The 24182-nt window shown below is 39.8% G+C and overlaps 1 protein-coding gene across 2 annotated transcripts in view; it reads left to right on the forward strand.

Moving 5' to 3' along the window:
• The window catches only part of LOC108430011 (voltage-dependent T-type calcium channel subunit alpha-1I-like), a 362256-nt gene that overhangs the window by 217924 nt on the left and 120150 nt on the right, over positions 1–24182 (forward strand). The window contains exons 7-10 of one of the 2 annotated variants that reach the window (XM_017702138.2): positions 4651–4990; positions 6755–6847; positions 21693–22023; positions 23342–23712. In XM_017702138.2, coding sequence (XP_017557627.2) covers positions 4651–4990; positions 6755–6847; positions 21693–22023; positions 23342–23712 — 1135 coding nt within the window. The remainder of the gene's footprint in view (positions 1–4650; positions 4991–6754; positions 6848–21692; positions 22024–23341; positions 23713–24182) is intronic. The other variant, XM_017702139.2, reaches the window with a different exon arrangement.

Below are 24182 nucleotides of genomic sequence, written 5' to 3' on the forward strand. Positions count from 1 at the left end.
CTGAGGGTGTGTACACTGGAAACATCAGTGGTGGACGAAGTACACAAACCATGTACTTGAGTTAGAGATACCAAAGGTAAAATATTACTTCAGTAAAAGTAGACGTTCCTCCCTTGGGGCAGTCATGGGCTGGAGGTTAGGGATCCAGCCTCGTGACCTTGAGCAAGACACCTAACCCCCAACTGCTCCCCGGGCGCTGCGGATTGGGCTGCCCACCGCTCTGGGCAAGTGTGCTCACTGCCCCCTAGTGTGTGTATGTTCACTAGTGTGTATGTGGTGTTTCACTTCATGTATGTGTTAAATGTGGAGGTGAAATTTCCCCGTTGTGGGACTAATAAGGGTCACTTAATCTTAAGACCTCCACTTGAGTAAATTGAGTTCAAATGTACTTAAGTATCAAAAGTAAAAGGTACTTTTTGTAAAAAGACTTTTGCTTCATGAACTCATTTTAGGTGAAAATACTAAATGTGTCACTCTTGGTAAACCAGTCTTTTGATAGAATGTCATTAATTTGTCTGACACTAATGTGTATTAAAATTATCATGAGCACAAAACACTGAAGGCAAACTAGTTCCATTAGGTAGAAAGGAGTGACTCTGAAACCACTTTTTGCAAAGAAGCAAAGTTTCAGTTTAAGGTTAGTTACAACTTTAAATTTAATAAAAAACTACCTTGCATATGTAGGTCTCTGTTTATAAACATAAACCAGCAAAATCTAATTTACTATAAAATGAAAAAGTGTTTGTATAAATTCAGAAAAAAGCCACGTCAGTCACGACTGCATATGTGGACATATTTCTATATTGTGCTCTATTTACACAAAGTTAGGTTAGTTCATCATTTGTGTTGAACAGACTCTCCCATTTTACGCTGCTGCGCTGACGTTGAACCACATGCTGCACTGGGTTGGTATGACCAACAGATCAAAACCAGCTGTAAACAAAGTGACCGCTGGGCCCTGATTGGTGCTCTTACTTCACACTTCTTTCATTTTGACATTTTGTTTTTATACACACAGAAACCAAAAGGACTGACAGATTCCACATAATGTAGTGGAGTAAAAAGTAAGATATTTGACTTTGAAATGTACTGGAGTGAAAGTAAAAAGTTGCCCAAAAACTTCAATAAAGTACAGATACACGAAAACCCTACTTAAGTGCAGTAAAGAATTACAATTATTTCATTACTGTCCACCACTGGGAAACATCAAGTACGAGCATTAAATCAAAATATGAACAAACAACAGACATATCAGAAAATTGCTTGAGAGTTTAATGGAATTGAGTGAGGATACTAGCTGTTTATCATCAACGTATCACTGCTGCTGCATCTCCGAAACGGTAACTATACAGAAGAAAAAACATCCTTTACTTTGAATGGAAGTTAATTGGAACTGGATTTTAATGGAACACATTTGAAGCATTTCTGTTATTCTGATTACCATAAAATGGATATTAAGGGGATTAAGCAATCCAGTTTCCAGCTTTGCCTCTGGCCACTTTATTAAGACCCTTCCTTTGTAGCGCCATCTTGCTGGCATCTAGCCCCTCCTCCAGCACAGTTTTATCCACCAAGGGCCAGTATAGCTGTGGGTTGACACTCCAAACAAGCAGGATCAGACCAGATTTAATCAATTGGTCAGTCTTCAAACAACTGATAGCATGTGTTTCTGTTTTTTTCTGGAAAGAAAACCTAAGATTGGACACTCCTGCTCTAGCCCTTCATCAGTGGTCAGTGTCTCACAGAGGCACTCTTGGCTGAATATGTTTTGGGGTTGGACAACTCTCAACCCAGCAGTGACACTAAATGATCTAATACTCAAGTGATATTTGGACAGCAGCGGCCCTGTGCTCAGAAACTGACCAGTGATAAATTGAGAGTAATTGTACCTTCAACATAAATAGCCCTCACTGAACGCTATTACAATGTTTCTAATTTCTCCACATTTGAACAAACAGCCTCAGAAACCACCATAATTGGTCATGGCTGGTCAAGTTTTGGTGTTCAGTGTTGCTGGAGAAACAAAGATATTCAACTGCGCCAACTAAAACCATTATATAATAAGCTGTGATTTAGTGCGTAGTCAGAACAGAGTTCTCTAGTCTGAGCCGGCTCACGTGCAGCAGGATCTAAAATACCAACGTTTACATCGGTGCTGCCAAGAGCAAGTAAACTCGGCATGACGAATAGCGTTTGGTCTCAGATCTTCTTTGTTACTTTTTGTATAATCTGTGTTTATATCATCTTTCACTTTGATCTGCGCATTTGGGTTGTGTATGAACACATATCAGCACTGCAGAGTAAAATACTACTCATCACCCCAGCACTGTGTTTATGTGTGAGCAGTATGGTTTCAGTGCACAAATGACTGTGACAAGCAGGCATTTTACATACATTCTCAAAGATGTCAGTGGGGTGATACCCTCAAAGGTATTCAATACCTGTATTTCCATGAATATTTCGAATCAATATTTAAGTGGAACAAAAAATAATAATAACAAGCAGAAATCAATATTTTATTTTCTTGAACTCAAGATACTAAGTAGAACTGTTGGGCAAAGCAATTGGTATAAGGAAAAAAAAATCAATATGCTCTCAAGGCATAACAACTCTTTTAACATATCGTTGTTGTCGGAAGAAAACCTCATATCTCCAAAATGACAACTTCACAGGAGAAGGAAAAAACCCGCTTTACTCTTAATGCAAGTCAATTGAACCAGATTTTTTCCCAATTTATTTTGGGCCATTTCTATTGGTCCATTCTTCATGAAATGTACACCAATGTAAAGAATACCAAGCTTTTTCAAATGATGTCAAAAACTGAAAAACGTCAAAAGTGGAGATACGATGTATTTTCTTCCAACAGCAGCGATGCAGTTTTCATTACGTATTACTTCACTTTTTAATGCAACCGGTTTCCTTATTTTTTAAGTACATTCACCTAATCTGGGCTTACAGTGTGTGCAGTATAATTATACTTTGTTCCTCTGAAGTTACGTCTTTTAAGTTGCATTGATCCCACACATCCTATCTTAACAGCAATCTTTTAAATTTATATTCCTTAAAGCCTAAAAAAGCTTTCCTCTGGGAGAAAAGTATGCAGTGTACATTTAAAACTCATTTAAAGGGAAATTCAACTGGCTTTTAAGCCTGCATTGCATGAATTATTACTTAAACATAAAATGTTTTAACGTGCTTTTATTATTTAAAATTGCTTAAATAATGGTAATATAAGTTCATATGTTTTGATGCATCACTTCACAATCATAATCACAATAAAACAAATTTATCATTTGTTTTGTGAAGCACTTTGAGTTGCATTTCATATAAAAAGTGCTCTCTTTCTCCTTTCCCCTCTCTATCACTCTCCTTTCCCCTCTCTATCTCTCTCCTTTCCCCCTCTCTATCACTCTCCTTTCCCCTCTCTATCTCTCTCCTTTCCCCTCTCTATCACTCTCCTTTCCCCTCTCTATCTCTCTCCTTTCCCCCTCTCTATCTCTCTCCTTTCCCCTCTCTATCTCTCTCCTTTCCCCTCTCTATCTCTCTCCTTTCCCCTCTCTATCTCTTTCTCCTTTCCCCTCTCTATCACTCTCCTTTCCCCTCTCTATCTCTCTCCTTTCCCCCTCTCTATCTCTCTTCTTTCCCCTCTCTATCTCTCTCCTTTCCCCTCTCTATCACTCTCCTTTCCCCTCTCTATCTCTCTCCTTTCCCCTCTCTATCTCTCTCCTTTCCCCCTCTCTATCTCTCTTCTTTCCCCTCTCTATCTCTCTCCTTTTCCCCTCTCTATCTCTCTCCTTTCCCCTCTCTATCTCTCTTCTTTCCCCTCTCTATCTCTCTCCTTTCCCCTCTCTATCTCTCTCCTTTCCCCTCTCTATCTCTCTCCTTTCACCTCTCTATCTCTCTCCTTTCCCCTCTCTATCTCTCTCCTTTCACCTCTCTATCTCTCTCCTTTCCCCTCTCTATCTCTCTCCTTTCCCCTATCTATCTCTCTTCTTTCCCCTCTCTATCTCTCTCCTTTCCCCCTCTCTATCTCTCTCCTTTCCCCTCTCTATCTCTCTCCTTTCCCCCTCTCTATCTCTCTCCTTTCCCCTCTCTATCTCTCTCCTTTCCCCTCTCTATCTCTCTCTCCTTTCCCCTCTCTATCTCTCTCCTTTCCCCTCTCTATCTCTCTCCTTTCCCCCTCTCTATCTCTCTCCTTTCCCCTCTCTATCTCTCTCCTTTCCCCTCTCTATCTCTCTCTCCTTTCCCCTCTCTATCTCTCTCCTTTCCCCTCTCTATCTCTCTCCTTTCCCCCTCTCTATCTCTCTCCTTTCCCCTCTCTATCTCTCTCCTTTCCCCCTCTCTATCTCTCTCCTTTCCCCTCTCTATCTCTCTCCTTTCCCCTCTCTATCTCTCTCTCCTTTCCCCTCTCTATCTCTCTCCTTTCCCCTCTCTATCTCTCTCCTTTCCCCCTCTCTATCTCTCTTCTTTCCCCTCTCTATCTCTCTCCTTTCCCCTCTCTATCTCTCTCCTTTCACCTCTCTATCTCTCTTCTTTCCCCTCTCTACCTCTCTCCTTTCCCCCCTCTCTCTCTCTCTCCCTCTCTCTCTCTCTCTCTCTCTCTCTCTCTCTCTCTCTCTCTCTCTCTCTCTCTCTCTCTCTCTCTCTCAGCTCTACTGGTATGGCTCTTCCTGCTCCGTACTACTCTCCAGATGAGGAAGATGAGCGGCCCTTCATCTGCTCGTTGCCTCAGGATAACGGGATCATGTCCTGCAATGATATTCCGGCACGGAGAGAGGGAGGGCGGGACTGCTGTCTGGACGTGGAGGACGCTCTGCACCGGCAGGCCCTGGGCCTGGCCGCTGAACCTCTACTCAACGCCAGCGCCGTGCCGGGGCTCTGTGTGAACTGGAACCGCTACTACACCCACTGCCGCACGGGTCACTCCAACCCACACAAGGGCGCCATTAACTTTGACAACATTGGCTACGCCTGGATCGTGATATTTCAGGTGTGTGAGGGGGGCTGCTTCTACCATAAACCCCACCACTTTAGGCCCAGTGTTAAAAGTTCTGAGACATTTTGCTTTATTGTTTTTTGTTGGACATGAACGAGTTCAATTATACAGGCTAGATAACGTTATATTTTTTAGCAATATTTTATATTTTGGCAATATATATTATATTTTGGTAATATTTTAATATGTATTCATTTAGACATATAGTTAGCTAGATCACTGATTAAGCTCAAACATTAGCCAAAGTTAGCATTATTAGCTATCTGAGCTAACCCTATTAAAATATCAAGCTAGCCCATGTTAGCCTTTTTGAGACGTGGTTGTAAAGATATGGCACTTTGAAATTGGATGAAACGTTTTGAATCACCGTGTATTTACCTCGAGTTGCACTGGAAAATGTTAAAAGGGAATTCCATTCATTTTTCAAAATGTCTGCATAATTAAGGTATGATGTAAACACTCATTTGATGTGAAATGATCTGTTCTAAAGAAACAGTCACTTCTAAAGTCAGTCACTTCTAAAGTTCTAACACTTCTAAAGTCAGAAGTGTTCACACTGGAGGTGATAGGAACCAATACCTGACAAGTTTAATGCCTTAAGCTATCTCACGCAAAGTCATCACTTGGAATGGTTATGAATATGCTGTCTGGTGCTTAAAACATTAAAACATGTTTTATGACAGTTTTAGGGTGTAGGTTTAGGTCTAAAATGCATTTTTAAAGTCAGAAGACAAGTGTATGTTCACTATTGGTTCTCTAAATAAAATGACTATATTAGTTTTGTAGACATTGCGACCCCTGGTTCCTATCACCACCGCTGTGAAGGAATAAGACTCAATTTCATTAAACTGCTCGGAATGACTTTAACATCATTATTTTACGCATATTTTCTGTTATATTTCCTTCTATATTCTTACAGTCAATGTAGAATTCGGTCAGCCCCTGACGTTTAACTTTTATGCAGGAGCTTTCTTAGTCTACAGCCATGAATTAATGCCCTGTGGATGAAATTGACCTTCCTACACAGTTCAGTTCTCATTCAACTCATCTTTTGAATATTCAAGTATTCAAAGCGATCTTGATTAGCTGGCGAAGCATGTTCGTGGACTTAAGTTGTGTATAAAAGCATAAAATCTTGTCCTCTTAAGTGGCCAGCTGATGTTAAATGTCGTCCTGGTAATTGCAAATTATAAGACAAGTGCTGAATGAATGAATGAGCCTGATTTACGAAAAACATCAGGAGGTTCAGAATGAGCTTCCTATTGGATCAGACATTGTGGGCTGTTCAGAGATGAATGACGAGCAGTCGAACATTGTTGCCTAGAAAAAAGATGTCAGGCAGAAAACATAATATATATATATGTGCATAAGGACATCTGTCTGCTGAGCTTATAGCCTGACAGTCCCTACCAAGAGCACCCCACAGGAAGGCTTCAATTTAGACACAGACACAGCCTACAGCTTGAAGCTTTTTGCTCTTTGATCAAAGCTCTGGTGAGCAGGGAGCTCTGTGATGCTGAAAAAAATGATTTTATTATGATTTCCACTGTGAAAAAAAGCGATGCCTTAGATTTACTTAATTGAAATGTCATTTGCTTCCGATAAAGAATTCCGATTCCGATTCCACATGAGCAAAATGTATTATAGCAACACAATACTGTCTTTTAGTTAGCTTATTTTTGGTAATATCTGTGTTGAATCAAGCAAATTTAGTGCATTTCTTTTCTGTCATGTGCCTTTTTTTAATAATGTGTCTAGGTCATAACTCTGGAAGGCTGGGTGGAGATCATGTACTACGTAATGGATGCTCACTCTTTCTACAACTTCATCTATTTCATCCTGCTTATTATAGTAAGTGAACACGGCTTTCACTCTTAAGCCTATTTGTGCTTTAGCTTTACCGTTAGACTGTGCTGTCCTCTCAGGTTCCACATAGTAGCCATATAGCTTACATTTGACCATGTTATACTTTAGAATACAGTAAAACACAAATGAGTGAATGCATTTAGGATGCCATGATTACTGAAATAAAATCCATTTATCAACTGAAAAAATCTTAAATAGAATTTTACCTTCTCAGTGAATTGGAATAGTGATTACTTCACAATGTGAATGATGAACATGAATTAATAAGTCACTATGAAGTCATGTTTAGCAGAGAAATTGGCACTCAAGACACATCCCAGAAAATTAAGAAACTCACACCAGCAAGATGTCACAAATTTCTCATAAATTTCATGCATATAAAGTAAAATTAAAGGTTAGCTGTTGTAAACTGCATGTATATATATTAAAATTGTATATGAAATAAATTGGTTTGTTTAACAAGGTCTAGGCTGAACAGCTTCTGTTCTAGGCTTCTCCAGTAATACTGAGTTAGACTTCACTGTTTCAAATACTTCAGATATCTGTGGTTAAGTACAGCAGGCCTTAGTAGTATTACATCTTGTGTGGGTAGTGAGAGTACACCACTAAAATAACTTTGAAATTCCCATAGAAGTGTTGGCACCAATTAGTATTGTCATGGTGGTGGTATCAAGTGAAAGTTTATGCTTTAAACACTGCTGTGCAATAATCACTAAATGGCCAAAAGTTTGTGCATGCCTGACCATCATATGAGCTTATTGGTCATCCCATTCCAACACAAAAAAGTGGAGTTGACCACCACTCTTTATGGCTATAACAGACTCTTCCTCCTGTGGCTTTCCGCAAGATTTTGATCACTTACAGTTGGCCGGGGCAGATCTAACAGGGCAAAAAAAAATCACAAACTGACTTGGTGATAAAAGTGCCACAATATCAGGTTTGGCTCGATTTTGTCAATTTTTGCCAGATCAGTATTAATGTTCTTTTGTTCCAGACAGTCTGTAAAGCATCTTACAACCCATTTTGTTTGACGAATGGTATACAGTTCATTTCTGGCTAATTCCAGGTTGTTTAGCTGTTCTTCCATCACAGCTGCCAACTAAAAAGCTTGCTCAGTGGTAATGACAGTTTTGGAATTTGATGTAGTCTCATCTTCAGAGTCTGACCAAATAGGCTGTCGGTCAAATGTGATCTTAAAATTATCCGTTTTCTGTGTGTGCACAAAGTAAGAAGTACAAATGTTCAAATGGCTTGAACGTCTCCTACAGCTGTCAAAGTTGTTGCTCAAATACAGTGAAGAATGTTCTGTAAGTAGCTTTCCAATACCCAATAAATAGCTCTTGCATTTTGCCTTAATTCTTCTCTTTTGGTGCAAACTGGGTGGTCGTAATCTTGGGTAGCATTGACAGGAGCATTAGCCTTAACAAACTTTGCTGATCTCATTGTATACAAGTTAGAAAAATGTACTGAGAGAAACCTAACAACCAAATAAAGACTAACCCAGAAAGCTTAACTGAGCTATGAAACAACCTCATCCATCTGCCTGTCGTCTCCTTGTCCATTTGCTCGTCTGTTTGTTTGTCCACCAGGCCATTTGTTCATTTAGTTCAACAATTCAGTTCAGTTTGATTCAATTCAATTACTGCTGTCTACATCACGAGTGGACCTGTGTTAAGAGCCTATGCTCCCAGAGTCACGTTTTATTTGGTGCTTACGGTGCTGGAAGCTTCTAGAAGACTCTTGAAAGAGAAGCCGGTACATTGATGCTTCTGTCTCTGATTATAGACAGTGTTGTACCCTTTGCTGAGTATTTTTAAATTTAAATCCATCTTTCTGTTCCAATTTGCTGAGAGGTGAATATTAATATGGTTAAAAAATGCATTGCAGTCCACACATACACACACTGAGAGAGAGAGAGAGAGAGAGAGAGAGAGAGAGAGAGAGAGACCGAGATTCCTTGGAGTGTTATATTTGCCAGGGTAGAAGATTAGGTTGGATTTTGATGCCAGGGCATTTAAATCATCAGAGAAACTGGCAGAGTCCACCTAGCTAAGGCTTGCTTCCAACAGTGCTCTCTCTCTCTCTCTCTCTCTCTCTCTCTCTCTCTCTCTCTCTCTCTCTCTCTCTCTCTCTCTCTGTCTCTCTCTCTCTCTCTCTCTCTCTCTCTCTCTCTCTCTCTCTCTCTCTGTCTCTCTCTCTCTCTCTCTCTCTTTCACTGTCTCTCTTTCACTCTAACTCTCTCTCTCTCTCTCTCTCTCTCTCTCTCTCTCTCTCTCTATCTCTCTCTCTTTCACTGTCTCTCTTTCACTCTCTCTCTCTCTCTCTCTCTCTCTCTCTCTCTCTCTCTCTCTTTCTTCCTCTATCTCTTTATGTGAGTATATATCTAAATAAATTGATTTATGGGGATCTCAAATTATATGTTATATGTACGACAATGTATGTGACGCTGTTGTTGAAAGAAAACCTTGTATCCCCAAAATGGTAACTTAACAGGAGGAGGAAAAAACCTACTTTATTTTGAATGTAAGTCAATGGAACCAAAATTTTTTCCAAGTAATTTTGGGCCGTTTATTTTGGTCCATTCATCGTGAATTTTATACACAATTTAGACGGTACCATGTATTTTCAAACATTGCCAAAAACTGAAAAACAACAAAAATGGAGATACAAGATTTTCTTCTGACAGTGGTGATATGCTCAATACTGAAGAGTTTCTATAGTACGCATTCTCCAGCAGTATCTAAGCAACAGTGGCTTATGCAACCTTTGAACAATCTATATACTGGTTTCTAAAGTGCTGAAGGCCCTTAATAGTTAGATTGATTTTGCATCAGAGCACTGGCAAATATCTTGAGCCAGAGATTCCTACATGTACAGGACAGTACCAGTTATTGATGAAAATGCACAAATGTACATTACACAAAACTATTATAGCAAATTTCTGTTCATATTTCATCCATATTTGAGGATAAATGTATGTCATACAAGCCTGTTTTAGATTACTGAACTGCTTGGATTTAATTTCAGCAAGTCTCTGATGCTTCAGTATGCACAATGATAATTGTGTGGTTTTATACTTCAATTGTTGTCAGGATTATTATCGAGATTATGGGGAATATGGATTATTAATTATATCCCCTCCCCCAGGCCCCTCCAAACACACACAGTCCACTGCAACATTAGTACTTCATCCTCTGTCAGTAAGTGTATATGACCTGTATTAAGTTTATATACTCTTAACAACAGCTCATTTACCCTATACCCTAACAGCTCATTTAGACAAAATCTTTAAATGATATCAAGGTAAATAATATAGAGTAATATAGAGCTAACTTGAAGGCTGCAAACATGTGCATTCATCAGATCCTCTTAGTGTAGGTTCACAACTGTTTACTCTCTTTAAATAATGCACACAGAGTAAACTTGTATTCTACTTGCTCCCTCTAGTGGAGAAATGTCAGGCTGCCAAACATGCACATGTGAGTGAGTGAGTTCCAAAGCCCTGCCATGTGAATTACAGATTTAAAAGACAAGGTGTTTTCTTTTATTATAGTGCAGGGGTCAGAAAGATGCAGCTCTTTTTCTGCCCTGTTGTAGCTCCACAGCAGAATTAGATTTTTACATAAAAATAAAAAAATCCTCTTTTGCAGTACAATAAATCTCTAAAATGATAAATGGTCTTAAACACTAGAGTTAATGTAGAACTGCTAATTCATCACCCTTTAACCCTGAAGACTAGGGTGTAGACTGTTGGTCACATAGCAATGCAGACAACAATTTCACCTAGCTAGTAGCTAACAAAAAGACAAAGAGAAAGATTTAAGCCACACATTGATAATTTGTAGACAAATTAACTTACTTAATGAAACTGTCAAGTAGCTGAAGTCAGCTTTTCATTCACCAGCTTCTCGTTTGAATTTTCCCGTTCCAACTTAAAAGGTGCAGCATTACATTCTGACCCCTCAGGCACCATTTAAGGTGGAAAGAAAAAATTTAAGCAAGAAACTGGTCGAATGATAAGCTGACGTCAGCCTCATAAAAAGTTGAGCGTTAAGGGACATTTTACAAGAAACTATTCCACTTTTGTGCAAGTTTCCTGCTGGAGATGTGGGAAAAGCTCAGCTAAAGATGAAAGCAGAGCAAAGCAATTCTGCATTTTCATGTATATTATATTTTTAGTCTACACTGGCACATTATCACCTACTGAGACATATTTATAGAATTATTTTTATATAGTAAAATGGACATCAAATGTTGTGGCTCACAAGGTGGCTTGATTTGTGTTGAAAGAACAAAATAGCTCTTCTTAACATTTGGGTTGCCGACCACTGTTATAGTGGAAGAGCTCAGGAATTCAGCTGTAGATGCCTTTGGGAAGCCATGAAGCCATTACATTTCATAATTTTACAACTCAGGGTACATATGCTGCTTAGAGAATGCTCCTCAGATGATATTTCACATTCTGGGAGACCTACAGCAGAGTGTGAATTTACTGCAAGCCAACAGCTTATTAATGACCTGTTTTAATAATAAAAGTAAGAAAACATTACATGTTCATATTATTTAATATTATTTAACAAGCTGGTTGGAATTTTATTAGCTTTCAATAGTTTTGCATTAATTTTCTAAGGAGGCAAACGTCAAACATGATTGATTATATTTGTGTGTATTTTCTAAATATGATTTTTCTCCACACGGTCGCTTTGACTGATGGACATCAACAATCATTTAAAGCCACATCTGAGCAGTTCTGTTCTTTGTAATCTTCCTCCATAATCACTCACATTAATATCAGAGGCATGCAGGAGGTTGAAATTGAACACATCCATTATGTTTCCATCAGCACTATTTGTCCGGCGGAATCAGCCGAGGGGCCCACACATGCATACTCAGTCATACTCCCTCAGTATCAGCACACAGCCACACTCTGTTCCATCGTTCACCTGGGAGTGGTTATCAGTAGGACTGAATAAGAGTGACAAAGAGAGTTCCCTCTCTTTACCTGCCGAAAATGCTGGAGTAAACCTGGGGCCAGCGGTCAGACATGAAGAATGGCAAAGCATCCCTCTTTTTTGTCTTCTACCACTTTTCTATAATTCCTGAGAAGTAATGCTTTGCCACGCTTCATATCTGAATGGTAGATAAAGAAGCATGAGAATGCATTTAATGGCTTCCAGAAAAGTAAACATGCAGCAAATCGTTTACTCTAGGCTTCTGAAGGGCCTCACGTACAGGCCAGACACTGTCCTGGATTCCTTTTCTGAAGGCTGGACCACCTGTTTAACCTGATGTACAGTATGTTGGTTCTGAACAGCACACACCAGCCATGTTAAAGGAACATTCCAGCATTTTACAGCTCAGTTTCTCTTTCTATCTGGCACATGTATAGCATACTGTATCAAATGATTACATTGTGCTTGGTGGGTATTTTGTCTTTAGGCAATATTGTGTGACAATGGAAGGAAATGAAAAGAGTCATTTGATTTTTTTTTTTTTTTTAAATCTAAATATTTGGAATGTTGTATTCTGAAAAGGTAATTACATCATTGATGATCTTTAAATACTAAAACCATAAATAAATAAATGAATAAATACTGTTATATGACATTTTCTAGGAATACATATTACTGTGATTCAGCATTGTGAACTATCATGTAATCCCGCAAATAAAAGATATATATGAATATACTAGTAAAACAATGTACGCTGACTGCTCTGACAGATTTGATTATTATGCTTTTAGCCACTAGTATTGAATATCCTTATTAAATAAGTTATACATTAAATAAGTTGAATGCACAAAAGATAAATATAATTATAAATAAAAAAATCTAAATAAAAAGAAATAGCCTGCAGTGTCCTCTGAAGAACGGCTGCGTAAGTATCAATTAACTTGCTAAAGGGTTATGTTCATTACACTGTTGCACAGTGTTGCTTGTAGGCAATGTGAGTGTAATACATTTCTCATAATAAAAAAATAATGTTACAGAATATACATGTATATGAACTTGAGTGACATCCCATTCTTAATTCATAGGGTTTAATATGATGTCGGCCCACCCTTTGCAGTTATTACAGTTTCAACTCTTCTTGGAAGGCTTTCCACAAGGTTTAGGGGTGTTTATGGGAATTTGTGACCGTTCTTCCAGAAGGGCATTTGTGAGGTCAGACACTGATGTTGGATGAGAAGGCCTGGCTCACAGTCTCAGCTCTAATTCATCCCAAAGGTGTTCTATTGGGTTGAGGTCAAATTGTTCCACACCAAACTCACTCATCCATGTCTTTGCGGATCTTGTGTTGTGCACTGGTGTGCAGTCATGTTGGAACAGGAAGGGGCCACCCACAAACATTTTATATATAATATAAATATATATTATAAATAAATTAAATATATACTGTCCACAGCTGCATTATGCTACAAAGATGTTTTAAAATGCCTACCAATGCCAAGCTTGTCTATTCAAACATGCCCTTGTTAATAACTCTTTCACTGACATTAAATATGTATCACATTGTTGTAAAGTGAGGGAAATGTGTTTGTTACCCTGAGGCAACATTGTGGAATAGATGGTTAAAAACTAAAAGGAATCCTGTTGAAATTCACAAATAATAGAAAATACAACATTTGAAATACATGATTGCATTGTGAGTAGTTGAAGCTACAATTATTACACTCAAAAATTGAGTTCTTATGAAGTTTTATCCAGTCCTCAAACATTAGAGCAACACACAGTAATAATGTGGTTAATGTGACTTTCCCAAGTGTTTTCTAGTATCCACATCAATCAAGCAGGAAAACTCTACCCACATTACTGCACTGCACGAGCAGAGTAGAGTAGTTCTCTTTTTGGGAATTGTTTGACTATATGTAATAGAAAATGAGTCCAATCTATAAAAAAAGAAAAAGAAGAAAAGAAACAGATATACCACCTAAAATGCAAATGAATCCCTTAAGTATTCATGAAACAAAACCAGTCCAGTGTTATTCTATTGTAGAGTCCAGAGAAATGCAATGAAGTCATTACTTTAAATAAGCCATTATTATTACTTATGTATATATAATATACATAATATATATATATATATATATATATATATATATATATATATATATATATATATATATATATATATATATATAACAAGCCTGGCCATATGCAATATTGCCCATCTAATCTATTATAAGTAATATGAAGAGCCCTGTCTAATAGTAGTGGGTTAACATTATCCCTCAGGATAATTTTTATCATAACTGTCATGCCACAAATAAGCACAGATAATGTGATGTTCAAACAGTGAAACTATGCCAATCTTACCCCATTTAGCTGAGAGGCTGAGTAAGGGATGTTTCAGTCATGCTTCAAAAGAAAATGAAAATGCAGCCAACCCTTGATAACCTCTGGCTGTCTAATCTGTTTCATCTTAGGCAATCTACTTTGTTTTTCTTTGTTTTTGAAGCACACATAAAGGAATGGCCAGTCTTTTGGGGTCAGCCAGAGACTAACAATGACACCAGAGTTATCGCAATGATTATGTTGCCTCTTGTACCACCAGAGAAGCTTCTTTAGTCAGCTGCGTCATATTACATCACAGGCTGGGCCTTGTGTGAAGGAAATGTGAATGACTGTGATATTTTCCAAATTCCAATAGTGTATGACAGTCAAAGGAACAAGTGTATGGAACGTACATATGAGACAAATAACAAACTGAATGCTCCCATTGCACCTTAAATAGTATATTTAATATTATTTTTACTATGTTTAAGTAGTGCAGCAGCTACAGCGGTACAGTTGGCAAAATTTAACTGCCCCTCCTGGAACATTAGAATCATTCTGGTGATTAGAGTGTCAACTTTAGCCTTTAGAAATTAAAATGATCAATAATGTTTCTTATTAAAAGTGATTAAATGTCCCACTGTTAACCTACAAAAATATAATCTAAAATAGTTTTATTTCAATATATGTACACCGATCAGGCATAACATTATGACCACCTCAATGTTTCTACACTCACTGGCCATTTTATCAGCTCCACTTACTATAATATATACTATATACTGCTGTGTCTGATCCACTCTTTCCAGCACAACACACTCTAACACACCACCTCTGTGTTACTGCAGTGCTGAGAATGTTCCAGCACCCAAATTCTACCTGCTCTGTGATGGTCCATGGGGGTCCTGACCACTGAAGAACAGGGTAAAAGGGGGCTAACAAAGTATCAGAGAAACAGATGAACTACAGTCTGTAACTGTAGAACTACAAAGTGCACCTATATAGTAAGTGGAGCTGATAAAAGAACAATAAACATAGAAACAAGGAGGTGGTCAATGTTATGCTTGATCTGTGAATATGCTGTGAGAAAATATATTTATATCATGATTTTTACCCATTTGGCCTACTGTCCAATTTTTATTACACCAAAATCTTCACTCCTTCACTTTTTCTGAGCAACCCAAGACATACTGCAATGCAGCTCTATCCATGAAGATCAAGCATTTTTCTTCCTCACTACATTAAGTCCATGCACACTCCGAAAATAAAACCCTTAGGTCACACATTAGGCAGGGTTAAAAGAAGCGAACTTTTTTCCGCCTCAGTTCATAAACAATGCGAAATGTCAACTCGGAGCGTGTGGCTCGCCTGAGAATTCCTACCATGGAAAACTAATATCTCTATAGCCTCATGTCACTGTGGACAAAAAGCCTCAGTGTGTCAACAGCTACATTTATTAAAAGGAGCACAAGAAAAAGCGAAAAGCACTGACACCCTCAGGGCAGCAAGAGTCGGAAGAGTCCGTTAGATCAAGATGCTTTTTCCCCCCATAGACTCAATGTTTACAGAGCTATAAAATGGTTTCTGGACGTGTGACTCGGATGTGAATGTGCATCAATTCCCTTTGTTTCCTTATTGACGCTCATATATACGAGCCGTGTAATCTGCCTTCATAATCGCTTACATTAATATGAGGAGCTTGCAGGTTGGATGTTTTAAATGCACATGTGGGGAGGTGGAAATTGAACACATCAGTCATGTCTCATGTCAGCTGCTGCACGTCGCACGGAAATGGCCCAGGGCCCCCCCCCCACACACACACACACACTCACACTCATGCTTCCAGAATGTATCTGCCCACGGATGCTCTTGCTTCCACAGATCGCCTGGGAGTGTTTATGTGCAGGTTTGAATAAGAATGATATAATCGCCTGGCTCCTTTTTCAATGTGTCATTCTTTTTTATGAGCGAGCGAGTGTGAGGAAGCCTCAGGCTGTGTGTGTACCAGTGCATGGTTGTGTTTATGTGGCAACAGTTTTTTAGCTTTCTTAAAGCAATGATTTGTCAAAAAGCCTAATGTATTACCTCAGTCGATCAAATCTATTGGGTGTCAGACATTTACTCCTTTGGTTTTGCACTGGAGCAATGAAACTAATGTAACAAGCTTATCGCTGCCAATATGGGCCTTATACATACATAGCCAACTCATTAGGCCTCAACTTAAGTCAAGTGTAGACAGTTCCTGGGTTTACTTAATGGACTAAATTAGTGTTCTACTGCATTTTTCCAATCAGTGTATTGGACACATTTTAGAGTGTAACTTAAAAGCAATCAGTAGTGAGATTACTTTTCCAGGAAGGAAGAAGTAAAGTGATCCCATAATAGTTCAAGAAATATAAGAAGTAATTTTTAATGGATTTACTTTTTTGAATAACTACCTCAACATGGGTCAGGACCCCCACAGAGCAGGTCTTATTTGGGTCACAGCACTGCAGATTCACAGCAGATGTCAGATGTCCACTCTGTTACACGCAGTTACCTTGCTCTTATCCAGAGCAACATACAATTTGATCATTTTACACAGGTAAGTGAAGGTGGTGTTAGGAGTCTTGCCCAAGGACTCTTATTGGTATAGTGTAGGGTGTTTGCTGAGGCAGGGATTGAACCCCAGTGCACAGGGCAGAGGTGTTTCCCACTACACTCTACCAACCACTCCAGAAGACACAGTAGGTTGGATATCTTTAGTTGGGTGTCTATTGTCAGCCCTGCAGTTTAAAAACTCAACCAACAATGGCATGTCATTATCACTGCAGTGCTGAGAATGATCCACCAGCCAAATGATACCTGATCTGTGGTGGACCTGTGAGGGTCCTGACCACTGAAGAATGGGGGAAAATGGTCTAACAAATTATACAGAGAAGCAGATGGAATACAATCTAATATTGTAGAACTGTGGAGCTGACCTATATGGGTAATGGATAATGAATGTAGAAGCAAGCTAAATGCATCTTATAAAGTGAGTGTTTACACATATATACACACCGCAGAACCTACACATACACCTCTCCTAATGTAAACAGAACAATAGGTCTCATCATCACTCACTTCAACCACAATGGTGTTTACAGGAGAAACAGACACAAGAGGCAATCACAGCTCGTACAGGCACACAGGCTTCGACTGAAATGAACAAAGGCCTACATATCAAACCTATCACCCAGGCAAACCTATCACAATGTAAATGTGAGGGGAATGATAATGCCCAATCACTGCTTCCTTACACTTAAGCTGTGGTGGAGTCTGCGTAGAAATGTAGAGGGGCAATCACGACACGCAAACACATACGTATGCGCTCATTATACTTTATTCTGGCTACCGTTTAATCTCAGGAACCCCAATCAGTGGTGCTTCACTTTAGTGTCAATTGAGTAGTCAGCACTGATTGTCCACTCTAGCCTTGTAGAAACTTGTAGAATGCTCATAATGGTGAGTAGATACTGGTGGGACTGAATGAAAATATATGTAATTGTGTGCATACCGACACAATTGGTCATTCAGGTGATAAAAAGGTCCCCAATCAGTGCTAAAAAGCATTCAAATTGATTAACTGGAATAGGAAGGTATTATTTATGACACTAGTAACCCAGCAGTGGACTAGTTTTTGCCTTATGCTTTCAGTTTACATCATAGGACAGTGTCAGCTTAAAAATACAAAAAGCAATAGCTGTGCCACCTTTAACAGCAATAGTTGCAACCAAATGCTTCATATAAGTGAAGATTGGTCTTTCATATTGCTCCAATCAAATTTTTGCCCACTCTTTGCAGAATTGCTTTCATTCAGCAACAATTGAGGGGTTTCAAGCATGAACTGCCTGTTTGAGGTACTGGTACAGCTTGTCAGTGGGGTTCAAGTCAGGACTTTGACTAGACCACTCCAGAAGCGTAATTTTGTTTCTTTTGAGCAAGTGGAGGCTGTGAAGCAGCAAAGCATTCCTATACCATCACACTACCACCACCATGTTTCACTGCTGGTATAATGTCCTTATTGGGGAATGCTGTGTTAGCTTTATGCCAGATATAACAGAACCAATTTTCACTTGTCAGTCCACAGAACGTTATTCCAAAAAGCTTGTGTTTTCTGTAAGATGAGCCTTTATGTTCCCCTTGGTCAGTGGTGGTTATTGCCTTACTACTTTCCCATGGATACTTTTGCCCAGTCTCTTTCAAATGGTAATATCATAAATGCTGACCTTATCTGAGGACAGTGAGGCCTGCAGTTATTTGTCTAGGTTCTTTTGTGATTTCCTGGAATTTTCATTCTGCTCTTGTAAGAATTTTGGCAGGCTAACCACTTCTGAGAAGATTCACCACTGCTCTGTTTTCTTTACTTGGTAAAAATGGCTCTCACTGTGATTTGTTGGAGTTCCAGAGCCTTAGAAATGACTTTGTAACCCTTTCCAGACTGACATATTTCAGTACCTTGCTTTTTCAACTGTTAAAGAAATTCTAGAATTCATGTTGCTAAAAAAACATTCTGTTTAAGTAATGTTTAGGTTACATAGGGCTGACGGTATTCAGGCCTGGATATGTCTAGATTAATTGATACCAGTTATCAACTATGTTTGAATAATTAGTTAATAGGGTAATGAAGGGATCATAGTTTTTTCACACAGGGTATGTTATGTTGGACAACTTTTTCCTGCAATAAATGAAATGATCATTTAGAAACTGTATTTTGTGTTTACTCAGGTTGTCTTGATCTCACATTATTTGCTTAAAGATCTGAAGCCTGTGTGAATAATATGCAACAATTACTTAATGCAATAAAATACTTCATGGCATGGCACTGTATGCATACTTAAGTGTTGTTCTTTTGCAAAGGGGCACTTGCTTCAGTGCACTTGAACGGGCCTTCGGGTGAAGAGGTAGTGGTGTGGATTTAGTCAGCCGTTCTAATTTCAGTGATTTAGACAAAGAAAGGAACAGTTCTTTGGCCTCTGCAGGGCCTGTAATGAACCTGTCGAGGATTCTGTCCGAGCTCCGTGACATTGCTGCTGATGCGTGTGAGTGGGTGGCAGAGAGAGACAGTCGGTCTGGCAGTCTCTGCTTATCCAAGATGGAGAGGGATCATTTCAAGCACAAAAAATAAGAGTTTGTTGTAAAGGTAGTTTATCACTCTTCTCATTCATTTATTATTCTTCTTATTCTTATTGGCTCATTTGATGGAAATCCAAATTATTCAAGCTTTTTTTCAAAGAAAAAAAATAAGAAGAAGAGTTTGATGAGCTGTGTACATTGTTAAAGCTTGACAATGTACAGTCCAGTTCCCAGACCAGTAATGTCACAACCACAAATACATGTATGTATGCATTATACATTATGCATTATGATCCTCTGCCAAAATAGCTCTGGCCTACCAAGGCTATACAAGACCTCTGAAGGTACCTGTGGGATCTGGCACCAAGACACCAGCAGCAAATCCTTTAAGTCCTGCGAGCTGAGAGGTGGCTGCAGATCAGACCTGTTGTTCCAGCACATCCCACAGATGATTGACTGGATTGAGTTCTGGGGAATTCGGAGATCAGGGGAATACCTTGAACTTTCCCATTTTCTTATCAAAGTGTGGAGTGTGTCATGGTGCATTATCTATCTGAAACTTGGTTTGCAATGGCCATGACGGGGTGTGCCTGGTCCGCAACAAGGCTTAGGTAGATGCCGTGTACCAAACTGATATCCACACCAATGCCTGGACCAGGGTATCCCTATAGAACAGTACCCTGTGCATCATACCCTCTCCACCAGCTTTGTTTTCTCTTCCCAGTGTTTCCTTGTTTCATCACTCCCCTGGTTAAATGGTGCATGCATACTATTGATGTCATGTAAAAGATGACAGGACTGATCACACCAAAAGACCTTCATCCATTGCTTCATAGTTCCAGTTCTGATGCTCATACACCCTTTGTAGTAGGTGTAGTTCGATGGTGGACAGGGGTCAGCATGAGCACACTGATCAGGATGGAATTGTGCACCCATGGCTGAAGCCCAGATGGCTATCCATTAGACATATGATGCATGTATGGGTGCAGAAGCCATTGTTTTAATGTCTATGTGGTGAACTATGTAGGGTGCAGAAAGCCATTTGAGACTCAGCCAGTATTTTTGCCTATTGTTTTGAATTAATCAACGTTATTGGAAATTGTTTGTAGACAGAGCTGACGGTAGGGGCTGTGTTTCATGTGGAGCGTGAGCTCCAATGTCGCATCATGACAGTCGGACTGAGTGTTACAGTGTATAAATCACAGGCTTTCACTGTACACGACGGGTCATTTAAATGAACTGTCTCAGTTGTCACTAAAGAACAACATTTCTTAAATAGCACAGTATGTGTCTGGCTTAAAGAGGTAAAACAATGTGATGTGGTCATTAAGTCTGTCTTTGCTTGCTAGCTAGTGTAATAACAAACCCTCCTAAAGTTTTAGGAAGTTTGTAAGGAATATAACTTGCTATAACTTACTTTGGCTAACAACTAAACATGAATAAGCTGTTGCTAGTTTTGTCTCTTTAAACTTTGCATATGCTGCATTGGAGTGCTTCAGTTCTTTCCTTCAGACTGAAGGTTTTTCTATAATGAAATACTCATTATTTAAAGCCTTATCAAACCTAATGCTACTGCAAGCTGTGATGAGTCCAGCATTAGAGTAATTACTGCTGTTTACCTTTCCTGATTTCTGTCCTCAGGCTGTGATCACAACGACTCAGGGGAGCTTTTTCCATAACTAACTCCAGGGCCAGAGTGAGTTTAACTTTCCTTCCAATCTTGAGTAAAACTTCGCAAATTTCAGCACTGTCTGCCAAAGAGAAAAGAGTATTCTTCATAGCAGTGACTATAGTTGCCAACATAATTGCATAAATTCACTACAAGAGCCATAACTCACTGCCCTCAAACCCCACCACTGCTCATGAATGAAGCAAAAGTGAAAGGTAATGTTATACATGGTAGGTAGGAAAAGTTGTTTTCATTCATTTACTATATTAAGATTCGCGGCTGTAATTCATTCCAATTTCTTGGTGTTTTTTTTTTTTGTCTGATTCTCAAGTCATGAGTCAAGTTAATTACGCGAGCATCCAAGTTGAGTCCCGAGCCTGTTAAGCTCGTTTCCAAATCGAGCCAATAGTCACTTAAACGTGCATCTGAGACAAGTCATAAATTAGAAAAGTACACGTCCGAGTCGAGCTGCAAGTCAGGTCACCAAGCAATTAGAGTGTGACTTGAGTCTAAGGACTTGAGTCTCCATCTCTGTTGGTAAATGTAGGGAGAGCGGTTATGCTTTGTGCTATTCCTGGCTGTCGGGATGTAAATACATCTTTGCAGCCAAACTTTCTAAGTGGACAAGAAAAAGACACAAAAGTCTCCTGACCAGATATTTTGTCCTCACTTGTTCGTCCTTGACTGTGCTGTCTTCACTTTCGCACTTTCTTTTTGTCCCACACACCTGGGTGCTCTCTTTCTCTCGCTCACGCTGTCATTGTTTCTCCATTTCTAACACTTTTGACAGGTGGGCTCCTTCTTCATGATCAACCTGTGCCTGGTAGTCATAGCGACTCAGTTCTCCGAGACGAAACAGCGGGAGCACCAGCTGATGCAGGAGCAGCGAGCTGCCTGTCTCTCGTCCAGCACGCTGGCCTCACTGGCTGAACCTGGGGACTGTTATGAGGAGCTCTTCCAGCTGGCCTGCCACATGCTGCGAAAAGCCCGCCGTCGCTCGGTCGCCTTCTTTAGGGCTCTCCGGCGGCGTCCTCAAGAACTCACACCCACCCGGGCACAAAGGACTGGGGCCAACATCAATGGTGGAGAGAGGGTACAAAAACACCATCAAGGTGAGAGAGGTGGGTGAGTACAAGTGTGGGTGAATGAATGGGTGGAAGGATGGAGTATTGGATGGAAAAGTACATGCATTGGTGACTGGATTGAGGTACTGGAAGCTGATCTAAGTTGCTTTATGCTGGTCTGGTGCTGGTGTGGTGCTGGTCAACATGGTCTTGCTGGATGAACAGCAGACCAGCATCCAAAACATATAACATGCTGGTTTTGCTGGTGATCAGTCATGTTGGTCTATACTGGTTTTTCTGTCAGGGTATGAAGAAAGAAGTTGAAATGTCGAATAGAGGTCAAGGTGGATGGATGGATAGAAGAATAAATGAGTGGGTGACAGAGAAGTTCTCAAGCTGCTTTATATGAGCTATTATGTTAGCTATCTAGCATAATTCAAATGGTTGGTGGGGCTTTGGCTTGTATTGCTATATGTATAAGTATGCTAGGTAGTTAGCTGTATAGCTAGTTATAGAAAATTCACCTGAAGTTTTACAACTTTTTACACAAATTTGACCTGCAACTTACTAAAACTTAGTGACAGCTTCAGCTAAGTTAGCTATTGCACTAATCAGCATACGTCCTATCCAAACTACATGTTAGCCAACTATTTCAATTAAACACCACAATTACTGCATGTAGCTCTTTGTTTTGTCCAATATACAGAGAGCTTTTTCCTGTTATGAAAGACTCCTTATTTGAAGCCGTATCAAATGCAAGCTGTGGGTGAATGTGTTGCAGCAATGACTGTGCATAACTGTAGCAAACTGACAGGTAAAGTCAAACACTTCAGATTGTAAATAAAAGTTTAGTGCATTAGGGTTGATGGCCCGATTTGATCTAGACCCACTTTTCTAACCTAATTTAACCGAGTCAAACTGAAGTGAAGGGCAAGTTGTGAGTCAGTCAACAGTGCTCAGCTCAACAGACTTGAGTCCTTGATTCTGGTGGGTGATTTGCTGGATATGTGCCTGGATAAGTGCATGGGCAGAAGTAGGCATGAAAGAGTAGAAAAATGGGTGGGTAGATTAGGAATGAATGGATGAAGAAATGTAGAGATGGATCAAGAGTTGGAAGGATGGCTAGATCAACCTGAATTTCTATAAAACTGCGCTGTGGCAACATTTGTTTTAAAAACAGTTATACAAATAAAAGCCAGTGTATTTGAATAGACAGGAAAAGAGGATGGATGGATTAATGGATGGATGGAGGGAGGGATGGATGGATGGATGGATAGTAGTCTGAAGAAATTAATGGCTAAGTATATAGAAATACAGATGGTTTAGCCGATGGAAAGTATCAATTGCATGCTTTGACATGCTTATTCCTTTATAGTGCCCCACTGTCCACATCACGTTAAGCCTGACCATGCCCCTACTGAAGGCTCTACCGCTCAGCCTGTGCCCACTGGTTCTGAGGACTGCCCTCAGTGCGCCAAGGCTCTTTCACTCAGCGATGGGGCGGGACCTGTTGGCACACCAGCCAATGAGGAATCAGAAGAGGGTACAGTGGAAGAGACGGATGAGCAGGGTGACCAATCAGAGGAGAAGAAAGATGAGGGGGCATGTAAAGGGAAGTGCAAGGAGGTGTGGATGGAGATGAGAATCAAACTGTGGGGAATCGTAGAGAGCAAATACTTCAACAGAGGAATCATGATCGCCATCCTTATCAACACAATCAGCATGGGCATCGAACATCACGAGCAGGTAAATAAGCATGCACACGCACACACACACACACACACACACACACACACACACCTACACACACACACACACACACACACACACACACACACACACACACACACAGGCACTCCATTCCCCTGATTGTAAAAGTCTCCAAGTGGATTTGTGCATGATGAAGAAAGAGCAAACAAGCCCACCTGCTCCCTCCCCTGAGACCACCCACTAAAACACTCTCCGAAAAGTACACACACACACACACACACACACATACACCTCCATCCTTCTTTGTCTTTACCAGCATCACTCAACCTTTTCTTTCCTTGCTGCTCCTTCACCAGCTGCAGTGTTGTACTTTCTCTGTTTTCTCTGCCAAGATGTTTAAAACAATGGAAAAAAAGAGAAAGTGAGAAAATAAACAATATTTCTGAAGGGCTCTTTATTTCTCTGTCCTGGAGTTGATTTATGGCGTCATCTCTTTCTTCTGAACT

This window comes from Pygocentrus nattereri, chromosome 30 (genome assembly GCF_015220715.1).
Source record: "Pygocentrus nattereri isolate fPygNat1 chromosome 30, fPygNat1.pri, whole genome shotgun sequence".
Lineage (NCBI taxonomy): Eukaryota > Metazoa > Chordata > Actinopteri > Characiformes > Serrasalmidae > Pygocentrus > Pygocentrus nattereri.